Source organism: Python bivittatus, unplaced genomic scaffold (genome assembly GCF_059951505.1).
Source record: "Python bivittatus isolate LINGU-HERP-01145 unplaced genomic scaffold, Pbiv_v1 ctg000670_np1212, whole genome shotgun sequence".
NCBI classification, from domain to species: domain Eukaryota; kingdom Metazoa; phylum Chordata; class Lepidosauria; order Squamata; family Pythonidae; genus Python; species Python bivittatus.
The window spans coordinates 12,465,134-12,479,974 of NW_028277094.1; the positions used below are offsets into that span (position 1 = coordinate 12,465,134).

Consider the following 14,841-nt stretch of genomic DNA (forward strand, 5'->3'; position numbering starts at 1 on the left):
CTAGCTCTCGCAACCAGCCCAGCAATCTGCAGGAGGGCTGGGCCTGCAACTCTGGATCGTACCAGAACAAGGGAAGCAACAGGAAGCCACGCTTCGTAGCTGGAAACCTCCGGGGCTCAGCGCCGCGAGGCAAAACCGGTGACCTCTACGGCGTGGCCCGCCGCAATGCATAAGGGCAGCAGCGCTGGGTACTCACCGCAAGCAGCCGGTCCCCGATCTGCAGCCGCCCGTCTTTCTGGGCTGCTCCGCCTTCTATGATCTTGGTGATGTAAATGCTGTTGTCGCCTGGGATGTGTTGGTTCCCAATGCCACCGGCGATGCTGAAGCCCAGCCCTGGGAAAAGCGAGCATTGCCAGGGCTGCATTGGAGGGGAAGTGCCCCCTCTCATAATCTCAAGTTTAAGATTCATGGGTGCTTCTCAGCCATTGGCACAGGACAGAGGGCTGAGAAAGGCAATGCCAAATGCCAAGAAAGGGGTGGGTGCCCTCTGGGAGCCACAGCTCCGCTGCAAATGGCCAAAATCGCAGAGGAGGAATGAGCCCTGCTGGGTGGGGTGGCTCTCTGTGAAAAGCAAGGCCCAGGCATTGGGGTGGTGGCCTGAGGCAGCCCCCCCAGCAACTTCAACTCCCGCAGGGCCTTATGATTTTCTCCTTTTCGCGCAGCTGAGACCAGTCAGCTGATTCTTCCTGGGATGATGGGACTGCTCAGCAGCTTCCCATCCGGCCCTTCTCCAGGAGCCTTCACAGCATCTGCTCTGGTCAGGTCCCCTTCCCGGCCACCAGCAACTCCTTCAGCCCCCCAGCAGCCAAGCTGTCCGACTGCCCTGCTCTGCTCAGACCCCATTCAGTGACCCCCAACCTCCAGCCCTGAGACTCGATGAGCGTGGGCTAAAGTGGCCAGGTCCCCAAATCCAGCCTCTCACCTTTTGGTCCTTTCATCAGGTTCACCTCCATGATGGTCTCTGGCGGGGGCTGCCTTCGCCTGACCAGGAGCCTCACCACTGGCCCCGCTTCCTTCAGGGCCTCCACAGCCTTGCTGTGCACCACCTCAGAGACATCGACCTCATTCACCCTCAGCACACAGTCGTTGACCCTGCGCCCGGGACCAGAGGGTGAGGGAGGAAGGGCCGGCCCTCAAAGCATCGTGCCCGCCTGGGCAAACCTCCCAGCCCTCCTCCTCCTGATAGCACTTGCCACAAGCAAACATCTCATTTCCGATCTGGCCCCACAGGGAGAGGGTTGGGGATCTGTGTGCCACCCAACACTCACCCCAGGCGCCCATCCATGGCAGCCGCTCCACCCGGGATGATCTTGGTGATGAAAATGCCGGGGTCATCAGGGATGTGTGGGTTATCGGTGCCCCCGGCAATGCTAAAGCCAAGGCCGGAGTTTCCCTGGAAAGAGACGTGACATGAAGACCCACCCCTCTGAACGAGAAACAGCCCCCCGTAGAGCAGGAGAGCAACTGGAGGGCAGGAAAACGAGGCAAGGCTTGGGTGAGGATGCCAACCCTGGCAGGTGAAGCTGGATCTCCCAGCCCTGCTCAGTTCCATAGCTGGGGCAGGACTCGAGACCTCGCTGAGTGCCATCTCCTAAGGTCACTGCAGAAAAGAGAGAGTCCCCTGCTCCGTGCGGGCCACGTTTTGTGCCCAGAAGTGCATGCTTGCGTGATTGGACAGGGAGAGCCGATGTGCTCGAGGCCATAAAGGCTGGACTCTACTCACCCGTTCCAGGACAATCTCCTCGTACTTGAACATGCCGTCGCTGCCATTCACCTGGGAGGAAAGAGAAAAGTTCCGGGGCTCAGAAAGAGGATCTGTGGAGCAAATCACTGTCACGTTCCTGGGTCACAGAATCCGGTGCCTGAAGAACAGCCTCAACCCCAGCCAAGACCTCTCCTGAGTCACACGAATCGGAGCAGATGTGCTGCGGTGGCCAGGATCAGGCAGGTCCTGGCCGTGAAGCAGGAGAGTTTCGGTGAAAAGAGATTGCTAAGCCTGGACAGAACATCATCAGAAGTCTTTTGCAGTAACGGTCACTGAATCATCTTTGAGGGTTACGGTGATTAATGAGCACTTAAAATTAGATTCTGCCCAAATGCGCCCTTTCCCCAGCAAATTCTGGTCAAATAACCCAGGACTCTGTGCGCTGCCGTGCTGGTGTGGCTTATTCCAGGAGCTCTGATGTTGTCACGTTAACTTCCACCACCACCCCACACACCCCTCCACACAAATCCCTAACTAGCAGCCATGCTACAGCCCAGAGTGCCTCGGGTGGCTGACTGGCTGCAGAGAGATAAGGGTGAGGAAGCAGGTCCCACAGGGGAAAATAAACACGTCTGATGAGCCCTGAAACACACATTCTCTAGGCAGGTAGGACCTGGAGCAAAGGACGCTGGGGCCCAGCCCAAAGCCACGTTTGCGAGTGAGCACGCTCTGGCAGCCTGCCCCGAGAAAACAGCAGGCTCTTCCCCGTGGATGCATCCAGGCCCCGCTTGAGAGGGACCTCTCACATTGATCAATCCGACCCCCTTCCTTAGGCCCCAGGCAATGGATGCCACCCAAGGGTGGCAGAGAAGGGCCACGTCCTGGAGCAAGCGACTTGAGGAGGGGAGGCAGACTTACGGAGAGGCCAGGCTCCAGGGTGTCCGTGTTCACAATGATGGGAGAAGGGCTGGCCTGAAAGAACAAAACACACCAATCCTAATTCGGCTCCTGCACGCCTGCCCTCCGCTAGTTCTCCGTTGCCGCGTCCTGGGCCTTGGCACAGGGGTCCCAGGAAGCCCGTGAGCGGGGAGAGCCAGGGTCGGTTTCCCTTCTCCTAGGTGTGCCAACTATCCAGGTGTTCGTTAACCAACCCAAAGCTTGCCAGCTCTAGAACGGGTTTACCTCTGAGCCACTGATTCCTCCGATTCAGAGCGCCCCATTGATCTGATTCCCTAGCCCTCGGCAGAGATCCCTCCCAGACCCAGCGTCCTTTCATTCCCCAGGGATCTCTCAGGTCCTGTCTTTACCCAGGGGAAGGGAGTAAGAAGGAGAAGATTCCCTCCCCCTTAGCAATATTTCCATTGTTCTGTTTTCCACCAGTTGTCCCCCCGGAGCTAACAATAATAATAACAACAACATTTCAATGGTAATTTTAAAAATACAGTATCAAACAACTAAGTACAATTAACAAAATAAATTGGGAACAGTTTTTATGGTAATTGTGAAAAAAAATCTTATTCTCAACAAACAATAGATCAAAGGTCTGGCAAACTAAAAAGGGGCTTATTACCATCCTACACCAACAAGAACAATACGCTCTCCCAGTCAGTCTTCAGCACCACCGCACTGCTCCTCCAACCCCAAGATGCCAATTTCAGTTTTTTGGGTTTTTTGCCGTTGCTCAGTTCCATTAGTTTGAACTTGCAGAAGGAATATTCAGACAGGAAACTGCCACCAAAACCTAAACCAACTGCAGTCAACATTTATTAATATATCAATAAAAAAACACCTTAAAACCAAAATCTGAAAGCCAAAATCCATGTAAAAAGAAACATGCCATTGCTGCTCATCAGAATGGAAACTGGGAAAACACACACCCATGATTAAAATGATGTTTCAAATGATTGCAAGAAAAAAGGGGGGGAGGGACTGGGGGGGGAGAAATGCACACCCAGTACCAATTAAAATCCCTTTGACACAGGGCTTTTCTGAAGACCCTGAGCAGCCCCGTGGCTGAGCAGCCCCAGCCACCCACCCACCACATCCTGCAGGCTGCATCAGTGCCTTCGTGGGGGGAGCACGAACTAGTAAAACGACTCCCGGGTTTTTATTTTAACTGCTTAATTTTACTGCCTTCGGCGCAATATATGAGTCCACCTGCTTGCTTCCAATCCTGACTCATGCCTCCGTGGGGGCCCCTGCACGTGGGGCCCTGATCCAGGGCTCTCCCCAAGGCCCTGGATTCCCAGGAACCCCAAGCCGCCCCCTTCGCAAGCACCCGGGAGCTGTCCAGCACCGGTGCCTGCTGAAGTGGGCAAACCGGCTCCTGACCATTCCCTGGAGAGCTCTTGTTCCGAGGGGGGCAGCTGCGTGGGGCAGCCCCACAGGAAAGGCCTCTCCCCAGCCTCTGGCAGAGCTGCCACCAGCCAGGCCGGGCATCTGGGCTTGACTGCCCAGGGGGCTGATTCAGCCGAAGGCCAGCATGCCAGGGATTCTTGGGAACGAGGGGAAAACGCTATGTCCGTATCCACAGAGAAGACCCCGGGCTGGAGGGGAGGGAGGTGCCTGGATATAATTGGCCTGGATTTTGCCCACCACTGGAAGATATTTTTCTATGAGGGAGCAGCCAGCCCGGTGGCCCCGTCAAGCCTCTTTCCGCGGCCTCCCACTCTTCTTGCTCCTCTCTCCAAAACACCAGGGTGCACTCAGGACCCTCCAGAGCTCGCTCATCAGTCAGCATGGGCTTCCAGCCAAACAAACACACGTTCCCAGAGGTGGCTCTGAGCTGAAAGGCTCTCTGTGGGGCAACGGGAAGCAAGGGAGCAGAGCAAGAGCAGTCCCGAGGAGGAAGGGGAGGCTGCCCAGAGCCTTGGCCTTCCGACTGCCGGATCTAGGCCGGGCCCTCTCAGGCCCTTTGCTGGGTGAGACCCCCAAGCAGGCTGGTGGCAAGAGAGGGATGGTCTCCCTTAGCAACATCCACTCAGTTATTTCATCCCTTTGAGCCCCCGCTCCCGCCGTCCTGAATAAAAGCAGATGGAACGAATCACAGTCAATCACAGGCTGAACAACAGTAAACAGAACACCACATGACAAATGAAATTTTAGGCTGAATCAATAAAATTTCCAAAAGGTGCCACACTTTAAGACAGATTCAGATAGACTGACAAATTGGGCATCAGAGAAGAATAGTAAGGATGATCATTGGAGCAGAAACTAAATCCTCCAAGTAGAGACTGAGGGAGATGGGCATGTTCGGCACTGACACAAGATGCCCAAGTACCATGAGCTGGGTCTCCGAGGGATATTGCATAGAATAAGGTGGACCTATTCTCTACCATCCCAGAGAAATTACTTATCATGCATTGTTATATTATCTACTGTATTCTGTATGTCCCAGGATAAGTGATAGGAAGGCAGCTTCCCTTTGAATATTAGTAAAAACATCTCAGTGGTAGTAGTAGTAAGCAGGCTGACAGCGAAGCCAATTTCCTAAGGAAGTGTGGAGCTCCTCTCGGCTGGATGTGTTAGAAGCTGGACAGCCATTTGTCAGGGATTTGGATTTCTGCCCTGATCAGCAAGAAGTTGGATTTCGTGGCCTCAGTGAGCCCTTTCAGCTTCAGAATTCTATGAATCCATAAAAACCAAGATTAAGGAAGAAACCCTCAGAGCAGCAGATAATCCAGAATTAAAACCAGAAGTAAAAGGTTTAGACCTGCCGAAGTGAAAGGTCTTTGCCTGGTGATGAGAAGACATCCAAGTCAGCATCAGAGAGACGCCTCTATGACCAGGGAGGCTTTTCCAGTTAACCTCTGGGTAACTTCAGGCAGAGGGAAGGCCTCCAAGGTCCTTAAAAGAACATTTAAATGTGTTTATCAACAACTGCTTGTCCCTATCTTCAACCCGAAGCCAGTGCCCTTCCAATGGCCACACTCTGTGGGCAAGCAAGCTCCCCGCTCTGCTGGCAAACGTCCAGAGGCACGTAGCTTGGCCGAAGGTGCTGGACAGCGATTCTTCCATCAGGTGGAGCAGCCTGGTCTTAAAATACCCCTCACTGTCCCACAACACTGGGGCAGCCACAGGGGCTCCCTGCCCCTCCCTCCAAAGGCATCAAATTCTACTGAGATTCAAAGGGGTCTATCTTTTCCGCCAACAGGGAGGGGGCCAGTTTTGTGGGCAGGGAAGCACCAAAGCAACAATATTCCTGTCCCAACAGGAAGAGACAAGGAGGGCCCTTCTCCTTAATCGATCTAATCTAAAAACGGCTGAGCGCAGGCTTGTTGCAGAGACAGAGGGCCGATGCTCCATAAGAGCAAAATATAACTTCTTAATATGAAGTATTATTTTAGACCGCCGGCCAAGATCTGCGGGCAGGACTGGCAACCACACGAAGGGTCCCAAGGCCTAGCGAGAAGCTGCTCTCCACATCTCCGAGGCTCCCGGTTTACGAAAGGGCCAGCGAAGCCCAGAAGGCAGTCAGGGAGCCCGGCAGCGAGAGGGCCCCTTCGCCGGATTCTCAACCTTTGCTGGGAAAGACTGGGAGGCTCCGCAGGCAGAAGTCGGCTCTGCTTCGAAGGCAAATGTACTGAAATGAGCCACAGAGTTTTGTTTCAGGCTGGGTTGTAAGCCAAGCTGGTTACCTGCTAGAGAGAAAGGGAGGCGAAGCCAAACTAGCTCCCCCCCACCTAAAAATTAGTCATCAGATATTGACACCAGACTGGGAGGACTCAGGACCAGATCCTGGCCACAAGCCGCTCAAGTCAGTCCATTCCGAGTGGCTCCGTGGACATATTTAGATGCCTTTCTTGGCAACAAGACGGAAGCGGCTGGCCTTTGCTTTCTTGACTCCCAGATTAATCTTTGGATTTCCTCTCCCAACCTCTGACTTTATGTCATTTTTCAAGATCAGCCAAGGTTGGATGGTCCTCGTGGCCTGTTTCTGAGGATGGACCCAGCAGCTAAGCAGGAATGCTGCAGGTTCGAGGGAGGGAGGAAGAAAAGGCAGCCTTGCTGGGAATGGAAGCTCCTTATCCTCCAAGCCCCCGTTAGCCCCCTCTCCTTCTTCTTCATGAGTTACATCAATGTGGGCAACAGGTGATAAAATCGTGCAGTGGGGGGCATCCTACCACAGAGCCTGGGAATATAAGGACTCCGTATTTTATTATCAGTGTATCAAGGACCTAAAATGGTCTATACAGAGATTCAGAGATGAGATAACTCCTGGAGGAGTCCGAGGGAAATTGGCTACGTCCCTTGCAGAGCTGGGATCTATCGCTGGAAGGGGGCCTGGAACGTGAAGGCCCCACCTCTGTCACATAGGCCTGCCTTGTGCTACCTAAACTCTGCCTTAAAAAGGAGATGTGATCCCATTATCAGGCCACACAAGAGACCACCCTGCCCAGGGCCAGTAAAATGTTCTAACACGGCAGACTCTTGATGCTAAACTCACCAATAAATGAGGAACGGAAAGATCTCCAGATGGGGTCAATGTGGGCCAACGAGGTTCAGTTCCAGCATATCTGCTCTCACAGCCCCAGCATAAAGACCCCCATGAGGACTTTCTCAAGCACACAAGAATAACCCATAGAGCCTCTGGGTCACTAACAATGGCTGATGGTCACTGCTGGAGGCCTTCCGCTCAGTATCAGCACACCAGGGGCAGGAGAAGAAAGTGCCTTGGGGACACACTGGGGTAGGAAGGGGCCGCTATGGCACACCTGTGGACAACAGGTGATAAAATCGTGCAGCGGTGGGCATCCTACTGCAGACACAACAGGAAAGCACAGAGGATGCTGGAAATAGCCCCTCAATCTGCCCTTGCTGGTTTGGAACACCCCGGAAACCCCCCTCTCCAGACTTGTGCAAGTGACTGAGAGCCGAAAACCGCAGGAAGCGCTCCAGAGATCGACTCACCGCCCTGATCCCCGATACAGAGGGCGGGTAAGAGGCATCAGCCAGGCCAAAGCAAAGCCTGGCTCACGGTGGCTTCCCCAAGGCAAGCTTCAGACGGCGGGTGGGGGGACGGGGAGGGAGGTGCTCGGAGTCCCTCAGATGGACGGGAGACCCAAGATAAGCCCTCCATTCTCAGGTCCCACTGAGCCCATTTACAATCAATGCCAGGAGGCTGAGGCGGGGGGGGGGGGCAGCTTTTCGGTTCCCTCTGAGTCATAGCAAATGCCAGAACAAACTCACAGCAGCACAGAACAGGCTGAAGCATCCCAAGGGCGGCAGGGGGGCTCCCCACAGGGGCCCCGCCTGCCACCCGGAGGCCCGGCTCTCCCCGCGCCAGCCCACAAAGCCGGCTTGCCCACTTCCCCTGCCCCCCAGCTGTGCTGCTCTCCCACTCCCCCTGCTCTGGCACCCTCCTCCGCCTCCACCTTCCAGTGCCAGGATGAAGCTCCCTCCCTCTCCTGAATAGAACATGAGTAGCCATAGCAACCTCACCCTGCCAACCTCCCCACCTCCAGTTTCTCTGCCCCATCTCTCCCTCAGCTCGCTCCCCCCACCGCCTCGGGAAACCTGCCGGTTCCCAGGGACCCCCGCAGCCCTCCTGCTCCAGAAAGCTCCTGGGCACGCACACCATCCACCCCGCCTGCCCCATTTTATCCGTCCCCACCCACTCCTTTTGCCTCAGGCAACCTCTGAGGCCGCCACGGCCAGGAGCCTGCGATGCCCGGCTCCCTGCAGCTCCTCTTCTGCCATTCCAGGGCCATCAAGAGTGGGAGAGCCAGGTCACCAGAAGCTAACGCTGCCTCTCACTTTCCTGACAAGGATCCCCAGAGCAGCCTTGCGACGAGTTGAACTGGGGGGCCCTGGATTGGCCCCTTCCCGGTGCTCCTCACATGTGCCCCCCCACCAGCTAAAACCCCAATCCCAAACTCCCTGTGAGCACAGGCTAGCTGCGGGGCAGGCAGGGCCCACCTCTCCAGATATTCCCATCTCCCTCCTTGCCAGGCTACGTGTGCCCCATTCTGGATTACTCCACAATGGCGAAGAGGTGCGGGTTTCTTTATGCCCCCGCTAAGGAGGCAGGGAGACCATTTCCGTCTTCGCTAGTTCTGGGAAATGGCCCAGGGGCAGAAAGGAGGAGCTGCCCTGCCGAAAAGACCCTGCTTGAGGGTTTCTCCCGCATGCAAGACCCACACGGTCTGAGCAGCACGGCCTCCCCCAGGGTCTGTCGATCCCCCCACAGCCTTGCTCATTGCAGCCACTCTCCTTTCAGACCAGGCCTTCTGCCATGCTCCAGAGAGAGCGCATGCACCCTAAGGGAGGACGAGGCAGCCTAGGGGCAGCCAGGGAGGCGAACAGCACGCATGCACAGCTAGGACGCAGGAAGAATGGGGTAGGGGGCAACCTGGGACAGAACCCCACCTCCCTTTCTGACACGGCTAAACACACCCACCCCCTAGTAACAGGCGATCAGGGAACATGCCAGCAGCAGCTCCAGTTGTCAGCCTGGCAGAGTGCGAGCCACCCCTCCCCACCGGAGGCAGCAAAGCTCAGCGCCTACACCCTCCTGACACCCCAGTGAGCAATCTGGCCTTTCCCGGCCTCTCTCCCAGCCTCCTCGGCCTGCAGAGGCACCTTTCCAGCTCAACTGCTCTGCCATCCCTCCAAAACAGCCCCCCAATTCTCCCAAATCTTTTCCCATCACACCATCGGGCCTTTTGACCAGCACCAGGTTAGACAACGAGACCCAGACCAGAGCTGTTCTCCACCCCAGCATGCGTGCACACGCACGCACACATATGCACACACATCTTGTCACTGCCATCTTAGGAGAGATTTCCATCTGACAGCTCCGGGGGAAGGGAACCCAGCAGCTCTCACACATACACGCACCACACAGATTGCCCAGAGTGACCCCCCCCCCCAGGAGCTGGCCAAGGCTGCATTTGGGAGGGGGCATTAGGAAAAGGCAGAGGCAGGTGGTCTAGCACAACTGCAGTGCCCAGCGCCAAGGCAAGAAGCCAGCACCACGCAGGCAGGGAACGTGAGCACCAGGCAGGGTTCTCTCCCACCCCCAGAACGGCCCCCCGTCTTCTGCCCCTCAAGGGCCGGGTTGGGGCGAGGCAAGGCCACCTCCAGCGACAGAGGCTTGGCCCACTCGCACAAGGCGGGGGACCCATCGAGAGAGCCTCCATTTTACTGCCTCGCGTGAGACTCCATCCATTTTCTCGGCTGGTCTAGCCAAGGCGGCTGGCAGCGGGGGAGGCTTCCCGATCCCCTTCTGGGCCGGGGCCAAAGGGTCCGAGGTCCCCCCAGCCACCTTTTATCAGAAGCAGCCCCCACGGAGAGGGGGGTGCTGCCGGCCCCAAAGCTGCCGTCCTCCCCAACAGCTGCTTGGCCCTCAGTCAGGGGAAGGGGCACATCCCGGCGCCCCGGCCGCTCCCACGCGCGGACAGCTCCCGGTGCGGCGGCGGGGCTGCGAGGCCCCTGCCCGGCGAGGCGCGCGACCCCCCGCCCTCTCCCCCTCCCCCCGCCGGCGTCCGAGAAGCGGCACCCACCTGTTCATACCAGTCGCGGTTCGAGCAGGTGCACTCGGGCCACCAGGCGGGGCTGCTGCCGTTGATCTTAGGGGTGCCCGCGCCGCCGCCGCCGCCGCCGCCGCCCCCCTTGGCCGGACCCTGCTTGGGGGGCGCGGGGGGCGCGCTGTCGCGGGCCGTGGGGACCAGCTTGCCCTTGGCCCGGGCCGTGGGGGCGGCGCCCCCGGGCTGCGAGGGCAGCGTCTGCGAGCCGTAGCCCCCGTAGCCGCCCCCGCCGCCGAACTGCTCGTGCTGCTGCCACTCTCCGTAGCTGGGGGGCTCCATGCGCCGCAGGGCCGCCATGCGCGTCACCTCGTAGCACTCCGGGCAGCGGCAGCAGTGGTGGTGCTTGTGCATCGTGCCGCGCCGGGAGACAATGGCCCGCCGGCTCCCGCTACGCCGCGCCGCGCCGCGCCCTCCGCCGGCCGCCGGAGCCCGTCACCTCCGCGGGCGCGCCGACCACGCCGCCGCCGTCGCTAGCGCATCATCGCGGCGGCGGCGGCGGCAGCCGCGCTGCATCGCCCAGCCCAACCAGCCTGCCAAGCTCGGGGAGGGGGCGCCGCCTCCCCCGGCGGCCGCGGCTGCGAGGGGCGGCCGGGCGAGCGAGCCCCGGCCCCGGCCCGGCGGGCGCGCGGCTGCCGCTGCCGCTGCCGCTGCGGCGCGCGGGGCTCCTCCGGGCCCGGCGGGGGACGGGGCTGCCGGGGCTGGTGCTGCCGCCTCCGGTGCTGGTGCTGGTGCTGCTGCCGCCGCCGCCGCCTGTGGTCCCTGGACGGGAAAGGGAGCAGGCAGAGCATCGCGTTCGCTCGCTCGCTCGCCCTCCAGCCTCCCGTTCGCGACGCCGCAGCCAATCGGCGCGCGGGGCAGCGGCAGCAGCGCCGAGCATGTTAAGCAGCGGGCCTTAAAGACACAGAGGCAGCCCTCCTGGAAACCGCACGCGGGGGAGGGGGGGGCACGGAGGGACGCGCCCCTACCTCTCCTCTCCCGCTTCTCGTTCTGCCTGCAGTCTCCCTGCGAGGTAGGCTAGGCTGGGAAAGCCCCATGGCCAGAAGTCCTCCCAAAGGGATCGGAAGCCCCCTCTCTGCTCTTCTGGATCCCAGGGCAGCATCGCCCCTCTGCTCTCATTCGAGCCCCCCCCTTACTCTGCTCCTCACACCCATTCGACACACAACTGCCTGCCGATCGATAACGGGAGGCCTTTTTGTCCGTTCCTCCCCCGGCTGACGGCCCCGGCTTTGAGTCTGGGCTTCCTCTTCCAGCTCCGACCAGATTCCCAAGATCAGTCAAGGTCAGAGAGCGACCGCCGTCGACCTGGGCGAGAGCAATCGCTTTCTCGGAACATTGCTGTTCTGGCAGCAGTCAGAGAGCTGCTCACCTGTGTACCTCTGGGCCGCTTTTTCCATCCTCCCAATCTAGTCCACAGTTGGGAACATCCTGGTGGTCTCTCATCCAAGAACTAACTAGGCCTGATCCTGGTTAGGTTCCAAACCAGGCCAGGCCAGCCTATTAAGGTATCCATCCCATAACACTTCCAGCCATCCCTAAGCAGCACCTTAAGGCTCAGAGCATCCGAATTCCTCAAGTTTTCCCCGAAAGAGAATTCCCCACGTTTGTCTGCCTTATACATTAGTTTGATTCATTAATTGCCAAAGGAACTCTGGGTAGCACGCAAGGCTAAGAAACAATTAAAACTGGAACAACACAGCCAACAGTAAGAGAAATAAACCCGCTTCCGTCAGCAGAGCCGGAGAGCACAAGAGGCAGAATCTGAATTCCCCTCTCCCAGCGTCCACCGAAAGAGCCAAGTCTTCGTGGCTTCCCAGAAGGACAAGGGGGTTGGGGCTGTGCAGACTTCAGGGGGACACTGTTCCAAGAAGGCAGGGGCAGCCCCAGAGAAATCCCATTTCTGGAGTCTCAGAAGATGCCCTTCTTTGCTGACGGGAGGCAGAGCACGCCAGCCCTGCCCAATCTTACTGGGCAGACTGAAACCAGTAGAGAAGCGGGCTCTATCGTTACTAAAATGACGTTTCCTGGGATCTTCGTTTCTAAAATGGCGCATGGAACGTAGGAACTCTGGAATGGCACAGAAGGCCCTCCTGTAATCCTCTGAATTGAGGCTTCCAAACCCCATATCTGCCAAAGTTAAGATCCTCACCAGTGTGGTACACATGAAGCATGATTCACGGACGTTTCAACTTTTTGCCACCTCTACATCACATGCAAACGGAATCAACCCTGGTAGAAAGAACAGTGTGACCTGCTAGGTTGTGTTGCGTGAAAGCTGTCTGAAGAATAATTTGCATTCTTTATCTTAGGGAGAAGGAAGGAATCAGGGGAAGGCTGTTTGCAAAACATCTCCTCTGGCCAGGAGAAGATAGTTCTTCCAACCATATCCTCTGCCCCCGTAGCTTCCAACTCAGAAACACCTTTCAGAAACAGAAATATCTACAAAGGTCCATCAAACAACTCCAAACCAATGAAGGTCTGTCTCTGAGGCCATTACCATCCATGCTGGCTGCAGCTTCTTAATCAGGACTTACAGGGATTCAAGCCCACCCCAGAGGCACCAGTTCAGCCACTCCAGGAACCCCTCTGCCTCTTGCAGACCTGGCAGTGCTCAGGTTTCCTTGGGCGCGTGTGATGATGTGGGACTAGAGTCCTCCTCCCCTTGGTCAGATTCCTGAGCTGCACAGGGTGCAAGGATCTGTATCCAAGGCCCACCCCGAGTAGAGCCTTCCACAAGACCACAGCGATTCTTCTAGAATCTAGAATCTTCTGGCCCCAGAACAATGGGCAAAGGGGGCTCTTGCAGCCAAAGGCTTTGCCCACGGGAGCTGAGGAACACACAGACTCCTCTCTTCTATGTAGCATTCACAACAACCATGGAAAGTGTGCAAGGCTGAGAGTGAGTGACTGGCCACATCCACAGTGACTCTCCCGGAGGGTAGGGGTTTGAGCCTAGGGCTCCCTGGACCTACAGTTCTCCAAAACCTTGTTGCAGCCACTATCCTCATGCCAAGCAACTGCCACCAAATTATAATGGTTACTATGACAGGTACATAGTAAATGTTAATTAATGTAACTAATTCAGTTTGAATCACAGTTCTTGCCTGGTTGCTGACCTCCTGGAATGTGCCCCCTGGAATGCCACTCAAAGACTGCATATACCTCTTCCTTAACCCTCACACCACGTCTTAAGAATTGCCACTGTCAACCCAACCCCCAACCCCAGACTGAGCCATTTCTGATGGGTGGATTTCAGCACCCAGAATCTCAGCAATGGCCATTCTGGCTTGGGAATTCTGGGAATTCCCGGGGAGGGTGGCAGGGGGAAAACCCCTCCAGGACCTGATCAATTGATTTGTAACTGGGTTTTGGATGCTCTAAAAGTCCCCAGGCAGCCAGCACAATCCAAGTTGGGTGGATTCCTACATCACATTAAGCTTTGCTGTGGTTCATTTGGTTTTGCTTAGAGAGTTATACAAGCCCAACCCCTGATGTCTGTAAGCTATTTTGTGATCTACAGTAGGTCACTTTCCATTCAAGAAACCAAACTGAACAAACTGTGGCTTAGCATGATGTGGACACTGAACGGTGGGTGAGGCAATCTCAAGACAGGGAGCATGGTGTAACTTTGAGTGACCCAGGAGGCCCATCTCTGAGCAATTCAAAGCAATCCCCACCATCCCCACCCCTTACGTGTGGTCACTTCTGCCTCCCTGACAGACAGTACGTTGCAATGAAAGGGCCAGGGGAGACTGATTAAAGAGAACTAACACAGTCTGCAGAGAAAAGCCCCAAAGGAGGGGGTGATCCAACTGCCTGGAGGGTCTAGTGCTCAGTCCTCCAGTGGGCTGGGGCAGTAGCAGCAGGGGCAAACCAGGACCTCACGGGAGGCCGAAAGAGCATTATGGGAGTTTTAGTCCACCACCTGCAGAGGCTGAGGCAACGCCAATGGGAATCATCACCTTTGGAAGCCAACATCAGCAGCTACAAGATGTCCTCGGAAAACCCTTCTAAGCTTAGGGGAAAGTGATGAAATAATCTAATCCAGTGAATGTGGCCTGAAGTCAGTTGCATTTAAGTGCACATTAAGTCAGATTTCATTTTAGGGCAGCCTCCATCTATGCTGGGGTGCGTGGCTCCTAGCACCCCCTTCCAGAGCCAGGAACAGCCCAGAGGGATCTCCTGTCTGCTGCCATTGACCTTTCTTCCAGGCCTTGAATCTCAAGATCTAGAACCCTCCCGGGCACCCTGCTGCCTGGATTCCCTGCAGCAGAGAGGGGGGAACAGGCTGTTCCTTCAACGCCCCCCCTCGCTGGGTCCCCCTTTAAATAAGGGAGGTACTGCAACAGATTTCTGAATGGCTGCTCCCTCCCCCTCCCGCCCACTCACTCTCCAGCCAATCAGCCGGCGAACTGGAATACCAGCAGCCGAGATTTCTTAAAGGGACCGTTGAGGCCTTAACAAATTCAATTTCCAGACTTTTCAGTTGCCTTCCAAAAAAATCCTACGCTCCCCAGGAAGCGTGCCTCTTTTCCCAACTCTGCAGTCCCTCCTTCCCACCTAGCATCTCACAAAAGCCATGACGGCATGCTAAGCCAAGAAACCAACGTA

The 14,841-nt window shown here is 56.8% G+C and overlaps 1 protein-coding gene across 2 annotated transcripts in view; it reads right to left on the reverse strand.

The window, feature by feature from the left end:
• The window catches only part of DLG3 (discs large MAGUK scaffold protein 3), a 44,008-nt gene that overhangs the window by 22,171 nt on the left and 6,996 nt on the right, over positions 1–14,841 (reverse strand). For both annotated transcript variants that reach the window (XR_015798075.1, XM_088151608.1), the window contains exons 5-9: positions 2,624–2,677; positions 1,724–1,774; positions 1,269–1,393; positions 923–1,092; positions 197–333 (exon numbers count right to left, since the gene is read on the reverse strand). Coding sequence is in view for 1 of the 2 variants with exons in the window: in XM_088151608.1 (XP_088007734.1) it covers positions 197–333; positions 923–1,092; positions 1,269–1,393; positions 1,724–1,774; positions 2,624–2,677 (537 nt within the window). In the remaining variant the exon portion in view is untranslated. The remainder of the gene's footprint in view (positions 1–196; positions 334–922; positions 1,093–1,268; positions 1,394–1,723; positions 1,775–2,623; positions 2,678–14,841) is intronic.